The sequence below is a fragment of the Procambarus clarkii genome, chromosome 3 (genome assembly GCF_040958095.1).
Source record: "Procambarus clarkii isolate CNS0578487 chromosome 3, FALCON_Pclarkii_2.0, whole genome shotgun sequence".
NCBI classification, from domain to species: Eukaryota; Metazoa; Arthropoda; class Malacostraca; order Decapoda; family Cambaridae; genus Procambarus; species Procambarus clarkii.
The window spans coordinates 34,071,658-34,096,441 of record NC_091152.1 but is presented as its reverse complement, the minus strand read 5'-3'; the positions used below and the strand labels follow the sequence as shown (position 1 = coordinate 34,096,441).

General features: G+C 45.8%; 1 protein-coding gene across 1 annotated transcript in view; it reads right to left on the bottom strand.

The window, feature by feature from the left end:
* Nucleotides 1-24,784, bottom strand: part of LOC138368216 (zwei Ig domain protein zig-8-like) — a 95,102-nt gene that overhangs the window by 27,744 nt on the left and 42,574 nt on the right. Inside the window, exon 4 of the mRNA XM_069330743.1 lies at nt 3,833-3,880. Coding sequence (XP_069186844.1) covers nt 3,833-3,880 — 48 coding nt within the window. The remainder of the gene's footprint in view (nt 1-3,832; nt 3,881-24,784) is intronic.

Genomic DNA, 24,784 nt, shown 5'->3' with positions numbered 1-24,784 from the left:
CACAGGTGAGCTAGGGTGAGCTGGGACACAGGTGAGCTAGGGTGAGCTAGGACACAGGAGAGCTAGGACACGGGTGAGCTAGGACACAGGTGAGCTTGGGTGAGCCAGGACAGGTGAGCTAGGAAGAGCTAGGACACAGGTGAGCTAGGACACAGGTGAGCTAGGACACAGATGAGCTAGGACACAGGTGGGCTAGGACACAGGTGAACTAGGGTGAGCTAGGACACAGGTGAGCTAGGGCGAGCTAGGACACTGGTGAACTAGGGTGAGCAAGGACACAGGTGAGCTAGGGTGAGCTAGGACACAGGTGAGCTAGGACACGGGTGAGCTAGGACACAGGTGAGCTAGGACACAGGTGAGCTAGGACACGGGTGAGCTAGGACACGGGTGAGCTAGGACACAGGTGAGCTGGGGTGAGCTAGGACACAGGTTAGCTAGGGTGAGCTAGGACACAGGTGAGCTAGGGTGAGCTAGGACACAGGTGAGCTAGGGTGAGCTAGGACACAGGTGAGCTAGGACACGGGTGAGCTAGGGTGAGTTAGGACACAGGTGAGCTAGAGTGAGCTAGGACACGGGTGAGCTAGAGTGAGCTATGACACAGGTGAGCTAGAGTGAGCTAGGACACAGGTGAGCTAGAGTGAGCTAGGACACAGGTGAGCTAGAGTGAGCTAGGACACAGGTGAGCTAGAGAGAGCTAGGACACAGGTGAGCTAGAGTGAGCTAGGACACAGTTGAGCTAGAGTGAGCTAGGACACAGGTGAGCTAGGGTGAGCTAGGACACGTGTGAGCTAGAGTGAGCTAGGACACAGGTGAGCTAGAGTGAGCTAGGACACAGGTGAGCTAGAGTGAGCTAGGACACAGGTGAGCTAGAGTGAGCTAGGACACGGGTGAGCTAGAGTGAGCTAGGACACAGGTGAGCCAGGGTGAGCTAGGACACAGGTGAGCTAGAGTGAGCTAGGACACAGGTGAGCTAGAGTGAGCTAGGACACAGGTGAGCTAGAGTGAGCTAGGACACGGGTGAGCTAGAGTGAGCTAGGACACAGGTGAGCTAGAGTGAGCTAGGACACAGGTGAGCTAGAGTGAGCTAGGACACAGGTGAGCTAGAGTGAGCTAGGACACAGGTGAGCTAGAGTGAGCTAGGACACAGGTGAGCTAGAGTGAGCTAGGACACAGGTGAGCTAGAGTGAGCTAGGACACAGTTGAGCTAGAGTGAGCTAGGACACAGGTGAGCTAAGGTGAGCTAGGACACGTGTGAGCTAGAGTGAGCTAGGACACAGGTGAGCTAGAGTGAGCTAGGACACAGGTGAGCTAGAGTGAGCAAGGACGCAGGTGAGCTAGAGTGAGCTAGGACACGGGTGAGCTAGAGTGAGCTAGGACACAGGTGAGCCAGGGTGAGCTAGGACACAGGTGAGCTAGAGTGAGCTAGGACACAGGTGAGCTAGGCTGAGCTAGGACAGAGGTGAGCTAGAGTAAGCTAGGACACAGGTGAGCTAGAGTGAGCTAGGACAAAGGTGAGCTAGGACACGGGTGAGCTAGGACACAGGTGAACTAGACTGAGCTAGGACAGAGGTGAGCTAGAGTGAGCTAGGACACAGGTGAGATAGAGTGAGCTAGGACAAAGGTAAGCTAGGACACGGGTGAGCTAGGACACAGGTGAGCTAGAGTGAGCTAGGACGCAGGTGAGCTAGGACACGGTTGAGCTAGGACACAGGTGAGCTAGGACAAAGGTGAGCTAGAGTGAGCTAGGACACAGGTGAGCTAGAGTGAGCTAGGACACAGGTGAGCTAGGAAACGGGTGAGCTAGGACACAGGTGAGCTAGGACAGAAGTGAGCTAGAGTGAGCTAGGACACAGGTGAGCTAGAGTGAGCTAGGACACAGGTGAGCTAGAGTGAGCTAGGACACAGGTGAGCTAGGGTGAGCTGGAACACAGGTTAGCTAGGGTGAGCTGGGACACAAATGAGCTAGGACACAGGTGAGCTAGGGTGAGCTGGGACACAGGTGAGCTAGGGTGAGCTGGGACACAGGTGAGCTAGGGTGAGCTGGGACACAGGTGAGCTAGGGTGAGCTAGGACACAGGTGAGCTAGGGTGAGCTAGGACACAAGTGAGCTAGGGTGAGCTAGGACACAGGTGAGCTAGGACAAAGGTGAGCCAGGGTGAGATTGGACACAGGTGAGCTAGGGTGAGCTAGGACACAGGTGAGCTAGGGTGAACTAGGACACAGGAGAGCTAGGACACGGGTGAGCTAGGACACAGGTGAGCTAGGGTGAGCCAGGACACAGGTGAGCTAGGAAGAGCTAGGACACAGGTGAGCTAGGACACAGGTGAGCTAGGACACAGGTGAGCTAGAGTGAGCTAGGACACAGGCGAGCTAGGACACGGGTGAGCTAGGGTGAGCCAGGACACAGGTGAGCTAGGGTGAGCTAGGACACAGGTGAGCTAGGACACGGGTGAGCTAGGACACAGGTGGGCTAGGGTGAGCTAGGACACAGGTGAGCTAGGGTGAGCTAGGACAAAGGTGAGCTAGGCTGACCTAGGACACGGGTGAGCTAGGGTGAGTTAGGACACAGGTGAGCTAGAGTGAGCTAGGACACGGGTGAGCTAGAGTGAGCTAGGACACAGGTGAGCTAGAGTGAGCTAGATTGAGCTAGGACACAGGTGAGCTAGGACACAGGTGAGCTAGGTTGAGCTAGGACACGGGTGAGCTTGGACACAGGTGAGCTAGAGTGAGCTAGGACACAGGCGAGCTAGGACACGGGTGAGCTAGGGTGAGTCAGGACACAGGTGAGCTAGGGTGAGCTAGGACACAGGTGAGCTAGGACACGGGTGAGCTAGGACACAGGTGGGCTAGGGTGAGCTAGGACACAGGTGAGCTAGGGTGAGCTAGGACAAAGGTGAGCTAGGACACAGGTGAGCTAGGCTGACCTTGGACACGGGTGAGCTAGGGTGAGTTAGGACACAGGTGAGCTAGAGTGAGCTAGGACACGGGTGAGCTAGAGTGAGCTAGGACACAGGTGAGCTAGAGTGAGCTAGATTGAGCTAGGACACAGGTGAGCTAGGACACAGGTGAGCTAGGTTGAGCTAGGACACGGGTGAGCTAGAGTGAGCTAGGACACAGGTGAGCTAGGACACAGGTGAGCTAGGACACAGGTGAGCTAGAGTGAGCTAGGACACAGTTGAGCTAGAGTGAGCTAGGACACGGGTGAGCTAGAGTGAGCTAGGACACAGGTGAGACAGGGTGAGCTAGGACACAGGTGAGCTAGAGTGAGCTAGGACACAGGTGAGCTAGAGTGAGCTAGGACACAGGTGAGGTAGGACACGTGTGAGCTAGGGTGAGCTAGGACACAGGTGAGCTAGAGTGAGCTAGGACACAGGTGAGCTAGAGTGAGCTAGGACACAGGTGAGCTAGAGTGAGCTAGGACACAGGTGAGCTAGGATACAGGTGAGCTAGGACACAGGTGAGCTAGAGTGAGCTAGGACACAGGTGAGCTAGGATACAGGTGAGCTAGAGTGAGCTAGGGCACAGGTGAGCTAGAGTGAGCTAGGGCACAGGTGAGCTAGAGTGAGCTAGGACACAGGTGAGCTAGAGTGAGCTAGGACACAGGTGAGCTAGAGTGAGCTAGGACACAGGTGAGCTAGAGTGAGCTAGGACACAGGTGAGCTAGAGTGTGCTAGGACACAGGTGAGCTAGAGTGAGCTAGGACACAGGTGAGCTAGAGTGAGCTAGGACACAGGTGAGCTAGAGTGAGCTAGGACACAGGTGAGCTAGGACAAAGGTGAGCTAGGACACAGGTGAGCTAGGGTGAGCTAGGACACAGGGGTAAAATACTCACCATTGTTAGAGGCCTCCAGCTGGTAAAACGGGTCGTCCATATTCTTGTCTGGAAAAGATAACACGAAAAATATGTTTCTATAACAATTGATGAATATACAATCAACACAGATTATGTCTTTACCTGCAATGTTGCAGCGTGTATGGGGTTATTTAGAGATTTAGTCGCTTATACATCCTGTCACGGGGGGTGGGCCGGGGCTCTGCTAGCACTCAGCTGCTAGGGGCTCAAATGGCCGAATACTCAGCCCCTCCGACTCCCGGGATTCACCGGAGTCTCCTTGGTCACACAGGAGAGGACCAACAATGCCCACCTCCGCAGGTCTTTGCTTCCACCACAAAAGGGGTGCCACTGATTCACCCTGGAAGCCCTTCAGTCAAACACGGGGAAACTACTGTTAACAGTTCCGGCCTAGACCCGTGGAGGAGTGAAGGAAGACTCAGGCTTACCTTATAACCATAACCTCCCTGAGTCTTGCCTGCCAGACAAAAAGGTTGCAGGAACTCCTTTCCTGCCTGTTCCCTATCTTCTTCTTAACAAGGTCGCCAGCTGGGTTATTAAATCTGCACCCCAGCAATGCAGTTCAGTGGGTGTATTATGTATTGTTTGTAGCCAGAAGGTTGCTACTCCCATAGATCTGCTATTGGACTGTCGGCCCAGGGTACTCTCCCAGGAAGGTCTGTGTGGCTTTACCTCTCTCTAGCCATCACGTTACTAGTTGCCACCATTCAGGCACTGATACTGATCGGATGGCTAACGGTACACTTTTATATAAGTCTGTGCTGTTTTTTTACCACTCTCCAGGCAATAAGAACTTTTATAGAGAATGTGGTGTTCCCTAGGTGGCACTATGATAACCTTCGTGTATGCTCATAGAGAAATATTATAAAGGAGGCACACTTAAACACAATGATAAAAGTGGGAATTTACTGATGCAAATTACATGATCACACATACAATCACAAGTAATACATGAATATGAAAATAAGGATAATAAGTCTGGAGATCGTCAGCCTCTTCTTTCACGACCTCCAACACTCCTTCAACTGGGCAGAAAGACAGGAGTCCCACACTCTCTCACAGGAGGGCCTCTTCACCACGTCGGTGCCTCTTCTTCACTGTCCTGCCGTCCATACACACTGTCCTCTCTGACATAGGACAAATAACGGAACTGCTTATGCAGACACGAATTTCCCGTCAAAGAAGGAATAATGTAATAGGGAGATTGAAGAAATCGAGCGGAAATTGAAACACTCGTATGAAACTGAAGAAAGGCAGTTAGAACAGAAAGCAATTCAGGAAATAAAGAAAAATCCAAAATATTTCTTCTCATATGCGAAATCAAAAGCAAAAACCACTGCCAGTATTGGACCTATTCGTAAACGTGAAGGTTCATACACGGAGGATGACAAAGAAATTAGTGAAATCCTAAAAAAGCAGTATGAGGACATGTTTAGCACTCCAATAAACAACATGAAGGTAGAAGATCCAGACAATTTCTTTATGCGGGATATTCAAACCCCTGTAAATATAACTGATATAAACACGAGCGCACTAAATTTTGAAAAAGAAATTGAAAACATGCCCATGCACTCGGCCCCAGGTCTAGACTCATGGAATTCAATATTTATAAAGAAATGCAAAGTGCCGGTAGCACAGGCACTCAGTATAGTGTGGAGGAAGAGCTTGGACACGGGGGAGATACCAGATGCACTTAAAGTAGCAGACATAGCCCCTCTACACAAGGGAGGGAGCAAAGCATTGGCAAAAAATTATAGACCAGTTGCACTAACATCGCACATCATAAAAGTATTTGAGAGAGTGATTAGGAGTCAGGTCACTAATTTCATGGAGACCAATGACCTTCACAACCCAGGCCAACATGGATTTCGAGCGGGAAGATCGTGCCTCTCACAGCTACTTGAGCACTACGACAAAGTCACTGAGGCATTAGAAGAGAAACAGAATGCTGATGTGATATACACGGACTTCGCAAAGGCTTTCGATAAATGTGACCATGGCGTGATAGCACACAAAATGAAGTCAATGGGAATAACCGGTAAAGTAGGACGCTGGATACTCAGTTTTCTGTCAAACAGGACTCAGCGAGTAACTGTCAACCAGGACTCAGCGAGTAACTGTCAACCATATAAAATCTAGTCCAAGTGCAGTGAAAAGCTCTGTACCTCAGGGTACAGTCCTTGCACCGCTGCTTTTCCTTATTCTCATATCAGATATAGACAAAAATACAAGTCACAGCTTCGTATCATCCTTTGCAGATGACACAAAAATCAGTATGAAAATTACCTCGGCTGAGGACATTGACAAACTTCAAGCTGATATTAATAAAGTTTTCGACTAGGCATCAGAAAATAACATGATGTTTAACAGTGATAAATTCCAGGTACTCAGATACGGTAAAAATGAGAACCTTAAACATAATACAGAGTACAAAACACAATCAAATGTACCCATAGTAGGAAAACAGCATGTAAAGGATTTGGGAATAATAATGTCTGACGACCTAACGTTTAAGGAGCATAACCAAGCAAATATTGCGACAGCCAGAAAAATGATAGGATGGATTACGAGAACTTTCAAATCCAGGGATCCCATCACAATGGTTGTACTCTTCAAGTCACTTGTGTTGTCCCGTCTTGAGTACTGCTCAGTACTCACTTCCCCCTTCAGAGCAGGACAGATTGCTGAAATAGAGGGAATACAGAGAACATATACGGCACGCATAGACGCAATAAAGCACCTAAATTATTGGGATCGTCTCAAAGCCCTCCAAATGTACTCACTAGAAAGAAGACGAGAGAGATATCAAATAATATACACCTGGAAGATACTGGAGGGCCAAGTACCAAATCTACACAGTAAAATAACAACGTACTGGAGTGAACGACATGGAAGAAAATGTAGAATAGAACCAGTGAAGAGCAGAGGTGCCATAGGCACAATCAGAGAACACTATATAAACATCAGAGGTCCGCGGTTGTTCAACGTCCTCCCAGCAAGCATAAGAAATATTGCCGGAACAACCGTGGACATTTTCAAGAGGAAACTAGATTTATTCCTCCAAGGAGTGCCGGACCAACCGGGCTGTGGTGGGTATGTGGGCCTGCGGGCCGCTCCAAGCAACAGCCTAGTGGACCAAACTCTCACAAGTCGAGCCTGGCCTCGGGCCGGGCTTGGGGAGTAGAAGAACTCCCAGAACCCCATCAACCAGGTATCAACCGGGTAACCAGTCCTGGACACAAGCTGCCTTGCAGCCTATTCTACTACTAAAGTATTAATGTCATATTGCCACATACATAAGTAAATATTGTGGCCTAACTAGCTTACTCACACAAGGGGTAATGGGAGGGAAAATGATCTACCTTACATTCCTGGCTCACGACGCCTCTTGCTCCCTCCGTTCCTGAAGTGTCACTCCTCCAGTTGGTGACGTGGCTCGTACCACCTTGCCAGTCGCTTGCCTCATTATATCTCCACCTCGCATAGGACTGGGTGTGATGGGTGTTCCCTGAACACCTACAAGAAATCCTCTCTCCGTGGCTACGAGTGTACTCCAACGGCTCGTTACCACTGTAAGATTCAGTGCATGCAGCGCCTCCACCGCGTCGTGCACTCCGAGAAAGTCTTGCACTTCCACTGCATCCTACAGGTAATCCATGTTTCCTCTCATGAGCTCCTCTTCGCCAGTCTTCTCTCTTCTCGGTTCCTCTTCTCCCATAGGTGCGTTGTCTCCTCACAGTGGCACTTGTCACCTGTACTCCATCCAGCAGCTTCCTCTCTTTCCACACTAGGCTTTTACGATGGCCCAATGCCCCTCTGGTTAGGCTGGCGCCTACCCTGGGTGTACCTATTCCCTGCTTTCTTCGTATTGCCTTTCCTATACCATTCGCTCCTTCGTTCCCGACGAACATTTTCACTCCTCCATGAGATTCTCTTCCCCGCAGACGTCTTCTTCGGTTCGAGGTTGGGCTCATCCACCTCCCTGTGGCTCACCTCACCATGGTGGTTCATCTTGCACCTACCACTATTCCTCTGGCTGGCATAGGGTGCACTGCGTCGTGGCTCCTCCACTCTGCCCCTCACTGCTGTTCACTCATCCACTGAGCTTACTCTATTCACATTTCTGTGTGGAGGGAGTGCGGTCTGCAGCCTCTTCACCGCCCCAGGCGTTTGTACAGCTGCTCCTCCACACGCATCATCAGGCTTAGTCGGAGGTCCTCGTCGGGGTTTTCCACGACCTCCGACGACCTCTCTGCACTCTCGCCTTCATTGTCGTCGTCTCTGGCGACGTTTCCCCTGGCGAAGTCGGCTTCCTCAGTACCATCTGGAACGGCCGATACCTCACCTGGCAGGGTTGTACCGCTGCTTGCAACATAGGCACTCCTGGCCCAATCGGGTTGTTTCCTGCCTCCTCCGAGGTCATTACCCTGCACCATCTGTACATGCTCTAGGGGTAACTTAGGGGCTACAGCTACTATAGCTTTCTCGACTCCGCAGTCGGCAATCAGCTGTACTTCATGAAGTGGCAACCTGTATTCCTCCCCCACACAATGTATCCTCACCACTCCCACAGGTGAATCATTAAATTCCTTGGGGAGAATACTCCTGGTTACCATAATTATGTCAGCACCCGTATCTCGAAGCACGGCAACTTCCACTGGGTCTGACTTTCCAAACTTCACGTTGGCCCCAAAAACGAAGGGATGTTCACCCAACTTTATTTCCCAACCATTCACGTTGGGTCCACTATAATATGGGGTGTGAACAAACACTCTCTCCTCTTCCAACATTAGTCCTATATTCCTTTGGTGCTCCTCACACTCGCGGGCATAATGTCCTCTCACACCACAGTTGAAGCATCGGCTGCCTCCCCTGGGCGGCCACTCGCCAGTCTCCCTGGCGGTACCACTTGCAAACGTTCCCTGGGTCCTCCTTGGACTCCCTGTCGTTGTGTCCGGGACTGCAGCACTTGCTCCCGAGCTAGGTCCACTGCTCACAGCTTGGGGCTTCCTCCCCGCGTCCCTTGAGCTCTTGAACTGGGTTACCTCATTGGTTACACTACTCTTGGGAGAGTCCCCACCCGTCCTCGCCTCTCCTGAACTCCTAAAGTTCCCTCCCGACCTGGGGTAAGGCGAGTGTCTGGGCGGCCACTCCCTCCTGAGATGTAGTGCCTCCTCCAGCATGTCGGCTCGGTCCACTGCAGCCTTCAGGTCCTTAATACCTGCTTCTCTCACCCTTACTCGCAACTCAGGATGGAGCACCGACATAAACTTCTCCATCACTATCAGTCGTTTGATATCATCCGCCAACTCCGCTTCCTCTGCCTTCAACCATCGTAGGAATTTCCGTTCCATATCCCTGGCGGTCTCGGCGTAAGTCTTTTCCGACGCTCTCATACACTCTCTGAACCGCTTCCGGTACATCTCCGGAGTCAGCCGGAACGAGTGGAGCACCGCATTCTTAATCACGTCGTAACTAGTACATTCCTCTAGGTCCAGCATGTTGTAGGCTTCCCGGGCCTCACCAGTCAACCTACCCTGGACCAGAGCAGTCCAATCATCATCTTCTGGCCACTCCTTCAGAATCGCTATTCGTTCAAAGTGCTCGAAGAACGCCTCAGCTTCTTGTGGTTCGAACGTAGGTAAGTCACGTTCCCTTACCTTGAGGTCATCCCGCCGTGCAGGTAGTGAGGGCAGACCACGCTCAACGCGACGCAATTCGACTTCTTTCTTTGCCTTTATCTCCTCCAGTCACAGTTGTCTCTCTCCTTCTTCTCGCTGCAGCTGAGCTTCTCGCTCCTCTCGCTGCAGCCGTGCTTCTCGCTCATGCTCCTCTCGCTGCAGCTCAGCTGCACGTTCCTCTCGCTGCAGCTGCAGCCGTGCCTCTCTCTCCTCTCGTCACAGCTGGGCTTCCAGTTGCATCTTCATTATTTCCAGTTGCAGGCTCCTCTTACTACAGCTGGACCTTCCACTGCTCCCATGTTCACTGTGAATTCTCTCCACGCTGGTAGGCGCTTGGGGTGGTTCTAGTCGGGACGGTTCACCTTGCGACGGCTCCCCTCGGGACGGCTCCTCTTGAGATGGCTCCTCTCCCGTCGCCTCCTCTCGAGCTGTGAGCTGTGCCATGATCTCTATCCTTCGCTACGCTACCTTAGTCGTCCTCAACCTGATCCCAAAGTGGGTTGCCACTTGTTGGAGTTGGGCCTTGGTGCACTCTTCCAAAATTCTCTCATCCCTTGTGTCAATAAATTTCTTTACTTTGTCCTCCTCCATCTCTACATCATCGAGCATACACGACAGCACAGACAAGTTAGTAGGCACTAATTTTACCGTTTCAGTCCCTTAGCTGGTTGAGTAACAGTACCACTGAATTCACTGGCCACACTGTATTACTACCTTGGCAACACTTGTCTTGAAATTTGGGCCACACTGTAGCTTGATCCATGCTTCCTGGCGAAGTTCCCAGTTCTTGGCTACCGGGGTTCGAATCCTGGCAAGGTCGCCAGTTCTTGTCACGGGGGGATGGGCCGGGGCTCTGCTAGCACTCAGCTGCTAGGGGGCTCAAATGGCCGAATACTCAGCCCCTCCGACTCCCGGGATTCACCGGAGTCTCCTTGGTCACACAGGAGAGGACCAACAATGCCCACCTCCGCAGGACTTTGCTTCCACCACAAAAGGGGTACCACTGATTCACCCTGGAAGCCCTTCAGTCAAACACGGGGAAACTACTGTTAACAGTTCCAGCCTAGACCCGTGGAGGAGTGAAGGAAGACTCAGGCTTACCTTATAACCATAACCTCCCTGAGTCTTGCCTGCCAGACAAAAAGGTTGCAGGAACTCCTTTCCCGCCTGTCTTCTCTATCTTCTTCTTAACAAGGTCGCCAGCTGGGTTATTATATCTGCACCCCAGCAATGCAGTTCAGTGGGTGTATTATGTATTGTTTGTCGCCAGAAGGTTGCTACTCCCATAGATCTGCTATTGGACTGTCGGCCCAGGGTACTCTCCCAGGAAGGTCTGTGTGGCTTTACCTCTCTCTAGCCACCACGTTACTAGTTGCCACCATTCAGGCACTGATACTGATCGGATGGCTAAGGGTACACTTTTATATAAGTCTGTGCTGTTTTTTTACCACTCTCCAGGCAATAAGAACTTTTATAGAGAACGTGGTGTTCCCTAGGTGGCTCTATGATAACCTTCGTGTATGCTCATAGAGAAATATTATAAAGGAGGCACACTTAAACACAATGATAAAAGTGGGAATTTACTGATGCAAATTACATGATCACACATACAATCACAAGTAATACATGAATATGAAAATAAGGATAATAAATCTGGAGACCCTCAGCCTCTTCTTCCATGACCTCCAACACTCCTTCAACTGGGCAGAAAGACAGGAGTCCCACACTCTCTCACAGGAGGGCCTCTTCACCACGTCGGCACCTCTTCTTCACTGTCCTGCCGTCCATACACACTGTCTTCGCTGACAGTCCTGGACACAAGCTGCCTTGCAGCCTATTCTACTACTAAAGTATTAATGTCATATTGCCACATACATAAGTAAATATTGTGGCCTAACTAGCCTACTCACACAAGGGGTAATGGGAGGGAAAATGATCTACCTTACATTCCTGGCTCACGACGCCTGTCCCTCGATGGTGTGAGGTTCCCACGCTTCCTGAGTCGATCCTTGATGATCCAAGAACGTTCCACAGGTCCTCAGGTGTCGTGGAGCCTTCGCGTCGTCGCCGTTTTAATCCCTGAGATTCAGCTACCCCAATCCTGGTTCATCGATGGGCACTGAGCTAATCACTATTTTCCCACACTCGCCCCTTCCACAAGGCGTTGCTCCTTGTCCTAGGAACGATGTCGTCCTTCCAAAACCCTCAGTGGATGTGACCCAGTCACAGCTAGGCCTACCCACCGCACCTCCCAGGCCCTCAACGTCCAGTGTCGTCGCCGAATATTTTCCAAGTTTGGCACTCTTTTGCTCAATAAACTTGGTTCCTTTTTGCTTCCCAGAAACGCGGGGTCTCCAATAGTTAAGGTGGGCTGCGATGGCTAGCTCTAATCCACTGAGAAAGGCTTGTAGAGCCTCAAATCCTTGAGAGCTGACCGAGGTGCGTCCACTCGCTTCCAAGGTCAGGTCAACTCTGACGTTGGCGCCGCCCGGGGCACTCGGTGACGTCATGGCGGGCCCTGATTGGTCGCCCGCGACCTAAGTCGGCCAATCCGCGATCGGCTAGTGTCCCTTCCAAAACGTCATATCTGCAGTAGGGGATACTCTTTCATTTTATATCAGGGCGCCAATTTCCCCTTACTTACAACTTATAATGTAGCTTTCTCCCTTAACTGGCAGCTGGTCTGGTCGCCACATATATCAATAGACTCCCTGAACCTCAGAGAATCAGTAGGGAGAGCTGATATGACTCTTAAAGCAGGCAAACGAAAGAAATAGGAGAGGGCACCGTAACAATCCATACACACACACGCGCATACATGTACTCATGTATACACACACCCACACACACCCGCAGTGGTAGTCTCCAAGCCAAAGTACTTCACACCCTCCCACAGTACCTCCCACTCTCCCACAGTTCCTCACACTCTCCTACAGTACCTCACACTCTCCCACATTACCTCACACTCTCCCACAGTACCTCACACTCTCCCACAGTTCCTCACACTCTCCTACAGTACCTCACACTCTCCCACATTACCTCACACTCTCCCACAGTACCTCACACTCTCCCACAGTTCCTCACACTCTCCTACAGTACCTCACACTCTCCCACATTACCTCACACTCTCCCACAGTACCTCACACTCTCCCACAGTACCTCACACTCTCCCACAGTACCTCCCACTCTCCCACTCTCCCACAGTACCTCACACTCCCACAATACCTCACACTCTCCTACAGTACCTCACACTCTCCCACAGTACCTTACACTCTCCCACAGTACCTCACACTCTCCCTCAGTACCTCCCACAGTACCTCACACTCTCCCACAGTACCTCACACTCTCCCACAGTACCTCACACTCTCTCACAGTACCTATTTATTTATTTATTTATGTATTTATATACAAGAAGGTACATTGGGTTTGTGAGAATACATAGCATAGTACAGTTATTGTACTCTTGTAAAGCCACTAGTACGCACAGCGTTTCGGGCAGGTCCTTAGTCTAACTGATAATTTTAAGTAGGTAAATTCTATCAGAATTAATAAAATGATAACAGATACATTGCAAGAAAAAAAAATGAGATGAGAGAGATTAGTAAGTATATTTAAGCACATTGGTATATTAAAGCTCTGATTGATTACATTGACAGCTTGATTGGTAATTTAAACAAGATTAATAGGCACCATACAGCAGATTGACAGTACATATAAGAAGACAGCAATGATCGCAATGATAAAGATGTTCAGATTGGGTACATAAAGATTGGGAGATTGGGTAGCAATAGATACAGTGCAGTTTTAAAGCAAAAGGTAAAAAACTATGAAGATGAAATTAGGTACTTTTTAGTATTGTTTTTGAATGATGCAAAAGTTGGACAGCTTTTCAATTCAATAGGGAGTGAGTTCCATAGACTGGGTCCCTTTATTTGCATAGAGTGTTTACACAGATTAAGTTTGACTCTGGGGATATCAAAGAGATATTTATTTCTGGTGTGGTGATAATGGGTCCTATTACATCTGTCCAGGGAGAGTTTCAGAGCAGGATTTGCATTTAAGAACAGGGTTTTGTAAATGTAGTTGACACAAGAGAATTTGTGGAGTGAGATTATGATTAGCATGTTTAGGGAGTTAAACAAGGGGGCTGAGTGTTGTCTGAAAGCAGAATTTGTTATTATTCTGATAGCAAATTTTTGCTGGGTAATGATGGACTTGAGGTGGTTTGCAGTGGTTGAATCCCATGCACAGATACCATAATTAAGATAGGGATAGATTAGTGCATAATATAGAGAGATGAGAGCAGAGTTAGGTACATAATATCTGATTTTGGAGAGTATACCAACTGTTTTAGAGACTTTCTTAGTTATGTGTTGTATGTGGGTACTAAAGTTGAGTCTCGTGTCTAGAAATAGGCCAAGAAACTTTCCATCATTTTTATTACTAATGTTTACATTGTCTATCTGAAGCTGAATTGCATTTGTAGATTTGCTTCCAAATAAGATGTAGTAGGTCTTTTCTATGTTAAGTGTTATTTTGTTGGTTGACATTCATAAGTGGACTTTTTTTAGTTCATTATTAACAACATTATTTAGTGTATGTGGGTTGGGGTTAGAGTAGATGAGGGTAGTATCATCAGCAAACAAAATAGGTTTCAGAATGTTAGAGACGTTAGGCAGATCATTGATGTAAATAAGAAAAAAGAGAGGTCCCAAAATACTGCCCTGTGGCACTCCAACGGTTATTGGTAGAGTGGGAGAGGTTATATTATTGATGGTTACACATTGGTGTCTATCACTAAGATAGGATTGGATATAGTCCAGTGTATGGCCTCGAATTCCATAATGATGGAGTTTACGTAAGAGGTAATTGTGATTAACAGTATCAAAGGCCTTTCTCAGGTCAATGAAGAGTCCAATCGGAAACTCATTTTTGTCAAGGGCTGAGTAAATTATATCAAGAAGACTAATAATTGCATCGTTGGTACTCTTTTGGGAGCGGAAGCCAAACTGACAGGGGCTAAGAATGTCAAATTTTACGAGGTAGGAGTAAAGCTGTTTGTAGATAATTTTTTCAAATATTTTTGATAGTATGGGTAGGTTTGATATTGGTCTATAATTGTTTATGTCTGACGGATTACCTCCTTTATGAACTGGTGTTACTCTTGCTTTTTTAAGGATATCAGGGAAGGTATGACACTCAAGGGATTTGTTGAACAGCAGAGCTATAGGTGGCGCAAGGGCATGGGAGGCGCTCTTGTATATAATGGATGGTATTTCACTGATGTTCCCAGCTTTGGTTTTTAGTGAGTGTATGATGGACACAACATCTGTCGGGCTGACTGGTGAGAGGAGAAAAAGAGTTTGGATAGCTGCCTGAGAGATATGTGTTGATATGTGGCTGAGTCTGTGGGATTTTACTGGCAAGGTTAGCACCAACCGATGAAAAGAAGCTATTAAATTCATTCGCCATTTCAAAATCAGATGACGGTGTAAGGCCATCCTTAGAGAGTGTTATCTGGTTGTGGGAGTGTTGTTTTGTTCCTAGGATATTAGAGATGGTTTTCCATGTGCTTTTCATGTTGCCTTTTGCTTCTTTGAATCTAGTCTCATAATATGAAAGTTTAGCTTTTCTTATGATACTGGTAAGCACTGATGAGTACCTCTTAACTTCTTCCTTTGTAACTAGGCCAAACCTAAATTTCTTTTCATATTCGTGTTTTTTGTTGATTGATTTGATTATGCCACTTGTGAGCCACGGGTTATTTTTTCTTTTATCAGTTACTTGTTTGGTAAGGAGGGGACAGTGAGTGTTGTAGAGGCTTAGAGTTTTGGAGAGAAAGAGGTTAGTTGATGAGTTTAAGTCCTGTGAATTATTAAATTCAGATTCCCAGTTAATATTGTGAAGTGCATTAGAGAGATTGCCTAAAGCTGATTCACTGTGTAGCCTGAATGAGAGTTTCTTGCTTTTTGGTGGTGCTTTGTCCATGTTTGCTATGAGGAAAGTAGGATAGTGGTCAGTTGTTCTGTCATAGATTACCCCAGATGTAAGGGGAGCTGTTATATTAGTCCACAAGTGATCCAGAATAGTGGCAGATGTTTGAGTGACTCGGGTGGACTTGGTGATTGTGGGGATTAACATACAGGAGTGCATGCTGTTACGGAAATAGTCAACTTGAGGGTTGTTTTGAAGACCCAGGTCAATATTGAAATCACCTCCCAGAATGATGTGATTTTTGTTAAGATTGTTATTTATGATAAGATTCTTTACGTTATCTGAGAATGAAGCTATGTTGGTATTAGGAAATCTATAGATGGCACCGATAGTCAGAGAGGATTTAAGGGATTTACTGGAGAACTTGGCAAAGGTATATTCACAATAGTCGTCTTTATCACTGATGACACTATTGCAGATGAAGGTATCTTTGTAATATATTGCTGTGCCACCTCCTTTTTTATTAGGCCTGCAGTTATGAATGTCTTTATACCCAGCTAAATTGTACAGTTGGGTATAGTCTTTACTTAGCCAGGTTTCTGTTAAAATGATGAATGATAATTTAGTACCTAGTGCTGTAAGTAGTGCATTTATATCATCGAAATGTTTACCAAGTGACCTAACATTTTGGTTGTAAACTGATAAGCAGGAGCTATTTAGGAGTTTGTTTTTTGCAAGATTTGCTGTGTAATACTTACAATAATGATGATCAATGTGCTGATTTGTGTGGATATGAGACAGAAGATTTCGATCAGGATCAATATCAGTAAGCATATAGATACAATAATGTCACGATACAATAAGATAAGCAATTACAGGAACAGTTAAATACTAAAACTGCTGTAAATAGAAAGTAATTGTAGCAAAACACAACAATAAACGTAGGTACACAAAAAATAGAAATAATTAGAAGTAGAGCAAAGATTCCTGTAGATACCCAGGCAGGATACAGTAGTTAGGTTAAGAGAGAAGAAAAAATCAGTACCCTGACAAGAATAATATATAGCAAAAAATAAAGAGACAAATAATAATCGTAAAGTAAAGATAATCTTAAAAATCAATTATTTAATATAGCTTAGTTGTGAACCTATAATTAGTATGAACTTAAGATAAAAAAATGAGCTCAGTAATTAAATACAATAAATGGTGCATAAATCAAATTACAATTAAATTAAAAAATTATAAGCAAAAACAAAAATAACAGGGCAAGATTATATTTATGAGCAAGATTTTACTAAGACACTGAGGTAAATGCTTACATAAATACAAAGTCTGCTATAATTAGAGAATAATTATAGCAAAACACAATAATAAATGCAGGTAAACAAAAGAATTGAAACAATTAGAAGTAGAATAAAGATCACTAGATAGCCATGAACGATACACAAGTTTGGTGGTGAGAAAAAAAAACAAAAAAAAACTAGACTGTCAAGATGAATATATACAAAATTGACAAATGATGATTGTAAAGTAAAATAATCTTAGATAATTAATTATATTTAGCTTACGGTCAAAAGAAGATTAGCTAGTAATTACAATATTCGTGATAATAGGCCAATCAGCCAAGATATCACTATAAAGTTTTAGCACCCTCACACCCTCCCACAGTACCTCACACTCTCCCACAGTACCTCACACTCTCCCACAGTACCTCACACTCTCCCACAGTGCCTCACACCCTCCCACAATACGTCACACTCTCCCACAGTGCCTCACACCCTCCCACAGTACCTCACACTCTCCCACAGTGCCTCACACCCTCCCACAATACGTCACACTCTCCCACAGTGCCTCACATCCTCCCACAGTACCTCACACTCTCCCACAGTGCCTCACACCCTCCCACAATACGTCACACTCTCCCACAGTGCCTCACACCCTCCCACAGTACCTCACACTCTCCCACAGTGCCTCATGTTACCTATCGTACGTTAAGGCTCGTGACTCTACAGCAGCCAAACTTTAATTACGTCTAGGGATACGACACAACTGCTGTTCTCAATAGCGAATCACCAGTATAACCCCTTAATAAGTAATGAGCACAATAATAAATCTTCATAGGACTGAAGAAGAGATACAACAAGTATATATATATAAATATATTAAATAAATCTCAAAAGCAAACAGATGATTATATGGTCACAATATATCACATTAAAAATATCACTGTATCTTCCAGACATTAAATTAAAATGATAATATGTATGGCTATGACAGAACAAAAATGTAACTTAACTCCAAGATGTTATCTCCCTGGTTCCTGCTCAGCTACTGAACTCTCGCTCTGTCGCCACCCACATTCTCACCTCCCGTCTGCCTCATCCCAGGATGAGGGATGGAAACTAAGGACTTTTTAATATTATAAACTAATTGAACAACCACTTGTTCTCAAAACACATAAGACTGCAAGTTACATATAATAGTTACTTACAAAATATATAAGTACAATGACACCTGTTTAATTACAGTATATAAAACAATTTCTAACTAAAATAAGGTGACATCTGGAACTTTCAAACTGAACAGGTCCAGCTTTCCCGTATCAATCAGGAAATAGACGTGTGCAAAGGCAACCGCGCTCTTGTCCACTGACGCTGCCACACCATACGACAATTTACCCAAAGCACAATGTGTGTACATATACATGCAATGATAAAATAAAATAATATTTATTTTAAATTTATATACGTATTCTGCTAGGAGTACGTAACACTTCCACCTCCAAGAAAAAAAATGCAATAGATTGAAGATCAATGGCATTTTTTCAAAGTAAAATGTATGACACTTGAGATTTATGGTATTGATTACACCAAACATGTAAAAGTAATAAGAACACATTTCTGGACAAAAATGAAAACACTCCAAATATAGTCTTACCGGAAACTCAGAAATTTCAGTCTTATGACAATGTTCTACATATGTGTCACTGGAGTATGCAAATTTATCTCTCCAAGGTACTATCTTATTTATTTCACTTTGTTTTAGATCATATTTCACACTCCTATCTACAACAGTATCATTAGTAGCATGAATAGAATTGTCAATAAAGGTAGCTGCTTTCACACAGTTATCATGGCAATTTAGTTTTTCATATGTTTCTACTATTTCTCCAAGATCAGTTTCATTTTTCCATGTGATTCCTTTTCCACATGGTGAATTTTCCCAAGACAGCCTCCATTTTCCATTACTCCCTTTCTCTGGAGCTGAACTGCTTAATTGAAGCAGGCTGTATGTTGAGTAGATTTGGGACTTCTCCTGGGTATGCTCTGACACAGACATCTGCTCATCACTCTTGATCCTCTGTGGAACACATACTCTCGCCCAATGGATACTAAAATAAGAGAAAGTAGCATTAAACCTCACAATTATGCATAAGACTTTCCCATTCATAGAACCTTCCGAAACACAAGACACCGACTTATCAAACCTTTGACCTTCCAACCAAGAAATACAACCCAAGATTAGTGCAAAGACTACCTGATCGAACTGACTCAGATGATCCATAAGGAACACAGAAATCAATTGCCTCATAACTCTGTCATAACGATCAGTGAAAGAAAACAGGCATATGCCTAGGCACCATATCTCAATCATAACTCTCAAGACAAGTTCACACCCTCTGATGGTGAACTTGAACACAACACACACATTCATCAACCGTCTAGTCTTCCAAGAGACAAAATAAAACATGCCGAAAACTTTACAACCCTCACCATCACTTCCCAAGTGATTTACGTCTGATGACAACCAATCAACCAAGAGGTTTAAGGGTCTTAACATCTTGAAGATGAACAGCAGATTACCTGGGAAACGCCCAAGGACAATCTGAAACCCTTCACAATGATGAACTCTAGGTAGGATAACCTTATCCTCCAACTTGAAATGCACACCTGGAGCCTCAAACATCTGCTCCCCAGTATGATTTAATCTTTCACCCACAATATGATTCTGAAAATCAACTCCACACTTGAGTGGAACATACACTTTTATCACTCGTGCATCAAAATTAACTGGATCTGAATATAGAGACACTGCTCTAGCATAACTCACCACTTCCTCAGAACTGCTGGGTGCACAACCTACTTGAGTAAACTCTCTCTGCTCAACCACAAGGCTTGACAAAGATGTCCCACAGTCCATTACTTCACAAGAAAATGGCTCCTGCAGAATAAAAGTAGATTTCAACATCCTACACACACTCTGACTCAATGTACACAATGAGAAATACTTACTCCACATAGAATAAGAATCACAACTCCGAAACTTAGATCCAAATGCTACTTTACCACTCTTAATGATCTTACCAAAATTTCCTCCCATGACTTCTGGAGCTGCTTGGAGTACTGTCTGCTCACAATCAATAATATCACTACCAAGCTGGGTCACATCCTCACAGACAACTGAAGAGGGAGGCTCAATGGGTCTCCATCTACTCAACAGAAGCTGATCCTCTGGCTGCTTTCCCACACTCTCCAAAACTGGATCTACAGTACAGACTGTCTCCTTGCTTCTCTCTGAAATCTTAGGGTCAGTTCTACGCAAAGCACTTAAATGAAGGGAATCTGAAACGAGCGGGCAAGTAACAGGTAGTTTGACCTCCTCCCCTATTATATCACCTTGACTAGGGTGAGGCGGGGCCTCTGCAACGGACTTACTCTCGACAACTGATTCTAAACTTGGAGTGAGCGGGAATACTTCTGCCAACCCGACATCTTGTCCTAAACCATTCACTTGGCTGGAATACAGAGTCGTGGCTTTTAAGTTTCTCTCAACTCCTGGCACAACGTTCGTAGTGAGCGGGCAAGACAATGGTACATGGACATCCTTTCCCAATTTATTGGAATAAAGCAGAGTCATAGTATCAGGCTAACTCTCAACAACTAAATCGGCCACACAGGAATCTGGAACAACCACATCCCACTTCTCCACTGAAAGGGTACTGGTTACTGGAACAAATGCTTGAGTAACAACATCAGAACTGACAACTGGATTTATATTAGTACTGACATCAGCACAGGTAGAATGGACAAAACCATCTTCTACAACAGGTTCATTCATAGAACTAACTTCAGCACAGGCAGAATAAACATGGGCTGCAACTGGCTGTTTACACAAACGGGGATCATTCTCACCCACAACATGATTTATGGCCACATCATTACCCAATATAACATCCACACCTGGGATGGGCAACTGTGTACTAACACCCACAGTGCATAAACGTGGTGTAATGGTGGATCTGAAATTAATGTCTATTAGAGGTACAGTTTTACATCCTGCAACACTCTGAAGAACAACAAACTTTCCAGTATCTCTCTTTTCAACATCAGAAAGAATACTGGATGAAATTATGGTTTGGGAAGCACCTGTATCACGAAGAATAACCACTGGCTTCCACTTCCCATTAATACACAAAACTTCACCTGAAGACATATATGGTGAATACTGTTTCACCCAATTGGGGTTTACAGTTACATGTTTATTAGTAAGTTTATTTTGCACACCTCTGCAATAAATGAGACCAGTTGGTCGTAACTCAGGGTGCAATATAAAACATGAATGAATTCCATGGCCTTTTCTCTTACAATGGGAACAGGACCTTACAGTGGACACACTGGTAGAACCAACTGTAGGTTTAGAAATAACATTACTAGGCTTAGATGATCCTGGCAATGGAGTAACCATCTTAGGGTTAGTAAGAGAAGAGTTCACGGGAGTAACTGTCGTACCAGGAGGAGACTTATACTGATAAGGAGTTCGGTGAGCATTGAAATTTACTCTACGACTAGACTTAGGTGAAGTGGCCGTAAACGGGGCCTTAGTCAGCAACTCATGCTCATCCGCGAGCTTTGACAGCTCATCAATATCTGTTACATTCTTTTGTTCTGCCATAAAAGTAGACAACTGGTCTGGAAGACATGACAATACTTCTTCCATTATAAGAAGATTCTTTAGAGCATCAAAATCAGTGACTGCAAGTGACTTTAACCATCTGTTGCAAAAATTCGTCTTCTGACGAGTAAAATCTGCTATTGTCTGATCCCTGATTCTCCTTAGGTTCCTGAACTTTTGCCTGTGTGCCTCTGGATTTAGCTGGTACGCATTTAGGATGCTTTTCTTTACAAATTCATAATCAAAACTATGAGCGTCAGGTAGGGATGTGAAAACCTCCTGACTACGCCCCTTAAATTGAGACTGCATAATGGCTACCCACTGATCCCTTGGCCAGTTCATACTGATGGCAATTTTATAAAAATGTGCAAAGAAAACCTCAGGATCTTCCTCATTGAACTTGGGCAACTCTATATACTTATTCATCCTGATGGGATTATTATCACTATTTGTTGAAACATTACTAGTATTTCCATGCCCAGCTGCCATACGCTGTGATTCAAGCCTGAAGTTAGTGTCAGCCATTTGTTGTTGAATCTCTAATTGCCTAGTTTGTTCCTCGGCTTGTTGCTTCTTTGTGGCTTCTATTTGCAACTGTACCGCAATTTCTAAACGCCTAGTCTCCAGCTCCCTTTGCTGAGCTTCAGCCTCTAATATTTGCTGTTGCTGTTGAGCTTCAATCTCTCTTTGACGAGCTTCAGCCTCTAATATTTTCTGTTCTTTTTGAGCTTCAAGCTCTAATTGGCGAGCTTCTAACTCAAGACGCTTTAACGTCATCTGATCACTCGACTCCTCTCTTAACTCCTCTAGAATTTCTTCCTCTAAATCCCCATTCTCAACAAAATGCGTCACAATGACTTTCAATATTTGAGCTTTAACCATTCTATTGCTGGCGGTCAAATCCAACTGATTTGCCATTTGTATTAACTCAGTCTTTTTAAGGTTCTGAATCCCTTCAAAGTCTGGGTGAGCCACCAACGCTGCAACTTTCTCCTCCATCGTTACTAACACTTGGCACTTGATTCACAAAAATAATTAAAACAATGGCACTGCACTACACTTCACTGTAAAATTGTCACCACACTGAAAATTCGCTTGGCCTCACTGCACAAACAAAATATATAGGATGACTTACCTCAAAATCGTGAAACGTTGTTACTTGACACACAGGAAGGCTTGCTTGGCACATGGAATAGTTCTTAAGAAACACACAGAGACACTTGACACACTGGTACCTAGGAAGGCAAGGTTAGATTAGCATAGTTAAGTTAAAGTGGGACAATATTTCCCGGCACAGGCCCCCATAACTCTTTGTTACCTATCGTACGTTAAGGCTCGTGACTCTACAGCAGCCAGCTTTAATTACGTCTAGGGATACGACACAACTGCTGTTCTCAATAGCGAATCACCAGTATAACCCCTTAATAAGTAATGAGCACAATAATAAATCTTCATAGGACTGAAGAAGAGATACAACAAGTATATATATATAAATATATTAAATAAATCTCAAAAGCAAACAGATGATTATATGGTCACAATATATCACATTAAAAATATCACTGTATCTTCCAGACATTAAATTAAAATGATAATATGTATGGCTATGACAGAACAAAAATGTAACTTAACTCCAAGATGTTATCTCCCTGGTTCCTGCTCAGCTACTGAACTCTCGCTCTGTCGCCACCCACATTCTCACCTCCCGTCTGCCTCATCCCAGGATGAGGGATGGAAACTAAGGACTTTTTAATATTATAAACTAATTGAACAACCACTTGTTCTCAAAACACATAAGACTGCAAGTTACATATAATAGTTACTTACAAAATATATAAGTACAATGACACCTGTTTAATTACAGTATATAAAACAATTTCTAACTAAAATAAGGTGACATCTGGAACTTTCAAACTGAACAGGTCCAGCTTTCCCGTATCAATCAGGAAATAGACGTGTGCAAAAGCAACCGCGCTCTTGTCCACTGACGCTGCCACACCATACGACAATTTACCCAAAGCACAATGTGTGTACATATACATGCAATGATAAAATAAAATAATATTTATTTTAAATTTATATACGTATTCTGCTAGGAGTACTTAACACCTCACACCCTCCCACAATACGTCACACTCTCCCACAGTGCCTCACACCCTCCCACAGTACCTCACACTCTCCCACAGTGCCTCACACCCTCCCACAATACGTCACACTCTCCCACAGTGCCTCACACCCTCCCACAGTACCTCACACTCTCCCACAGTGCCTCACACCCTCCCACAATACGTCACACTCTCCCACAGTGCCTCACACCCTCCCACAGTACCTCACACTCTCCCACAGTGCCTCACACCCTCCCACAGTACCTCACACTCTCCCACAGTGCCTCACACCCTCCCACAGTACCTCACACTCTCCCACAGTGCCTCACACCCTCCCACAATACCTCACACCCTCCCACAGTACCTCACACCCTCCCACAATACCTCACACCCTCCCACAGTACCTCACACTCTCCCACAGTGCCTCACACCCTCCCACAATACCTCACACCCTCCCACAGTACCTCACACTCTCCCACAGTGCCTCACACCCTCCCACAATACCTCACACCCTCCCACAGTACCTCACATCCTCCCACAATACCTCACACCCTCCCACAGTACCTCACACTCTCCCACAGTACCTCACACTCTCCCACAGTACCTCCCACTCTCCCATAGTACCTCCCACCCTCCCACAGTACCTCACACTCTCCCACAGTACCTCACACCCTCCCACAATACCTCACACCCTCCCACAGTACCTCACACTCTCCCACAGTGCCTCACACCCTCCCACAATACCTCACACCCACCCACAATACCTCACACCCTCCCACAGTACCTCACTCTCCCACAGTGCCTCACACCCTCCCAAGTTACCTCACACCCTCCCACAATACCTCACACCCTCCCACAGTACCTCACACTCTCCCACAGTACCTCACACTCTCCCACAGTACCTCCCACTCTCCCATAGTACCTCACACCCTCCCACAGTACCTCCCACCCTCCCACAGTGCCTCACACCCTACCACAATACCTCACACCCTCCCACTCCCACAGTACCTCACACCCTCCCACAGTACCTCACACTCTCCCACAGTACCTCCCACTCTCCCATAGTACCTCACACCCTCCCACAGTACCTCCCACAGTGCCTCACACCCTACGACAATACCTCACACCCTCCCACAGTACCTCCCACTCTCCCACAGTACCTCACACCCTTCCACAGTACCTCACACTCTCCCTCAGTACCTCCCACTCTCCCATAGTACCTCACACCCTCCCACAGTACCTCACACTCTCCCACAGTA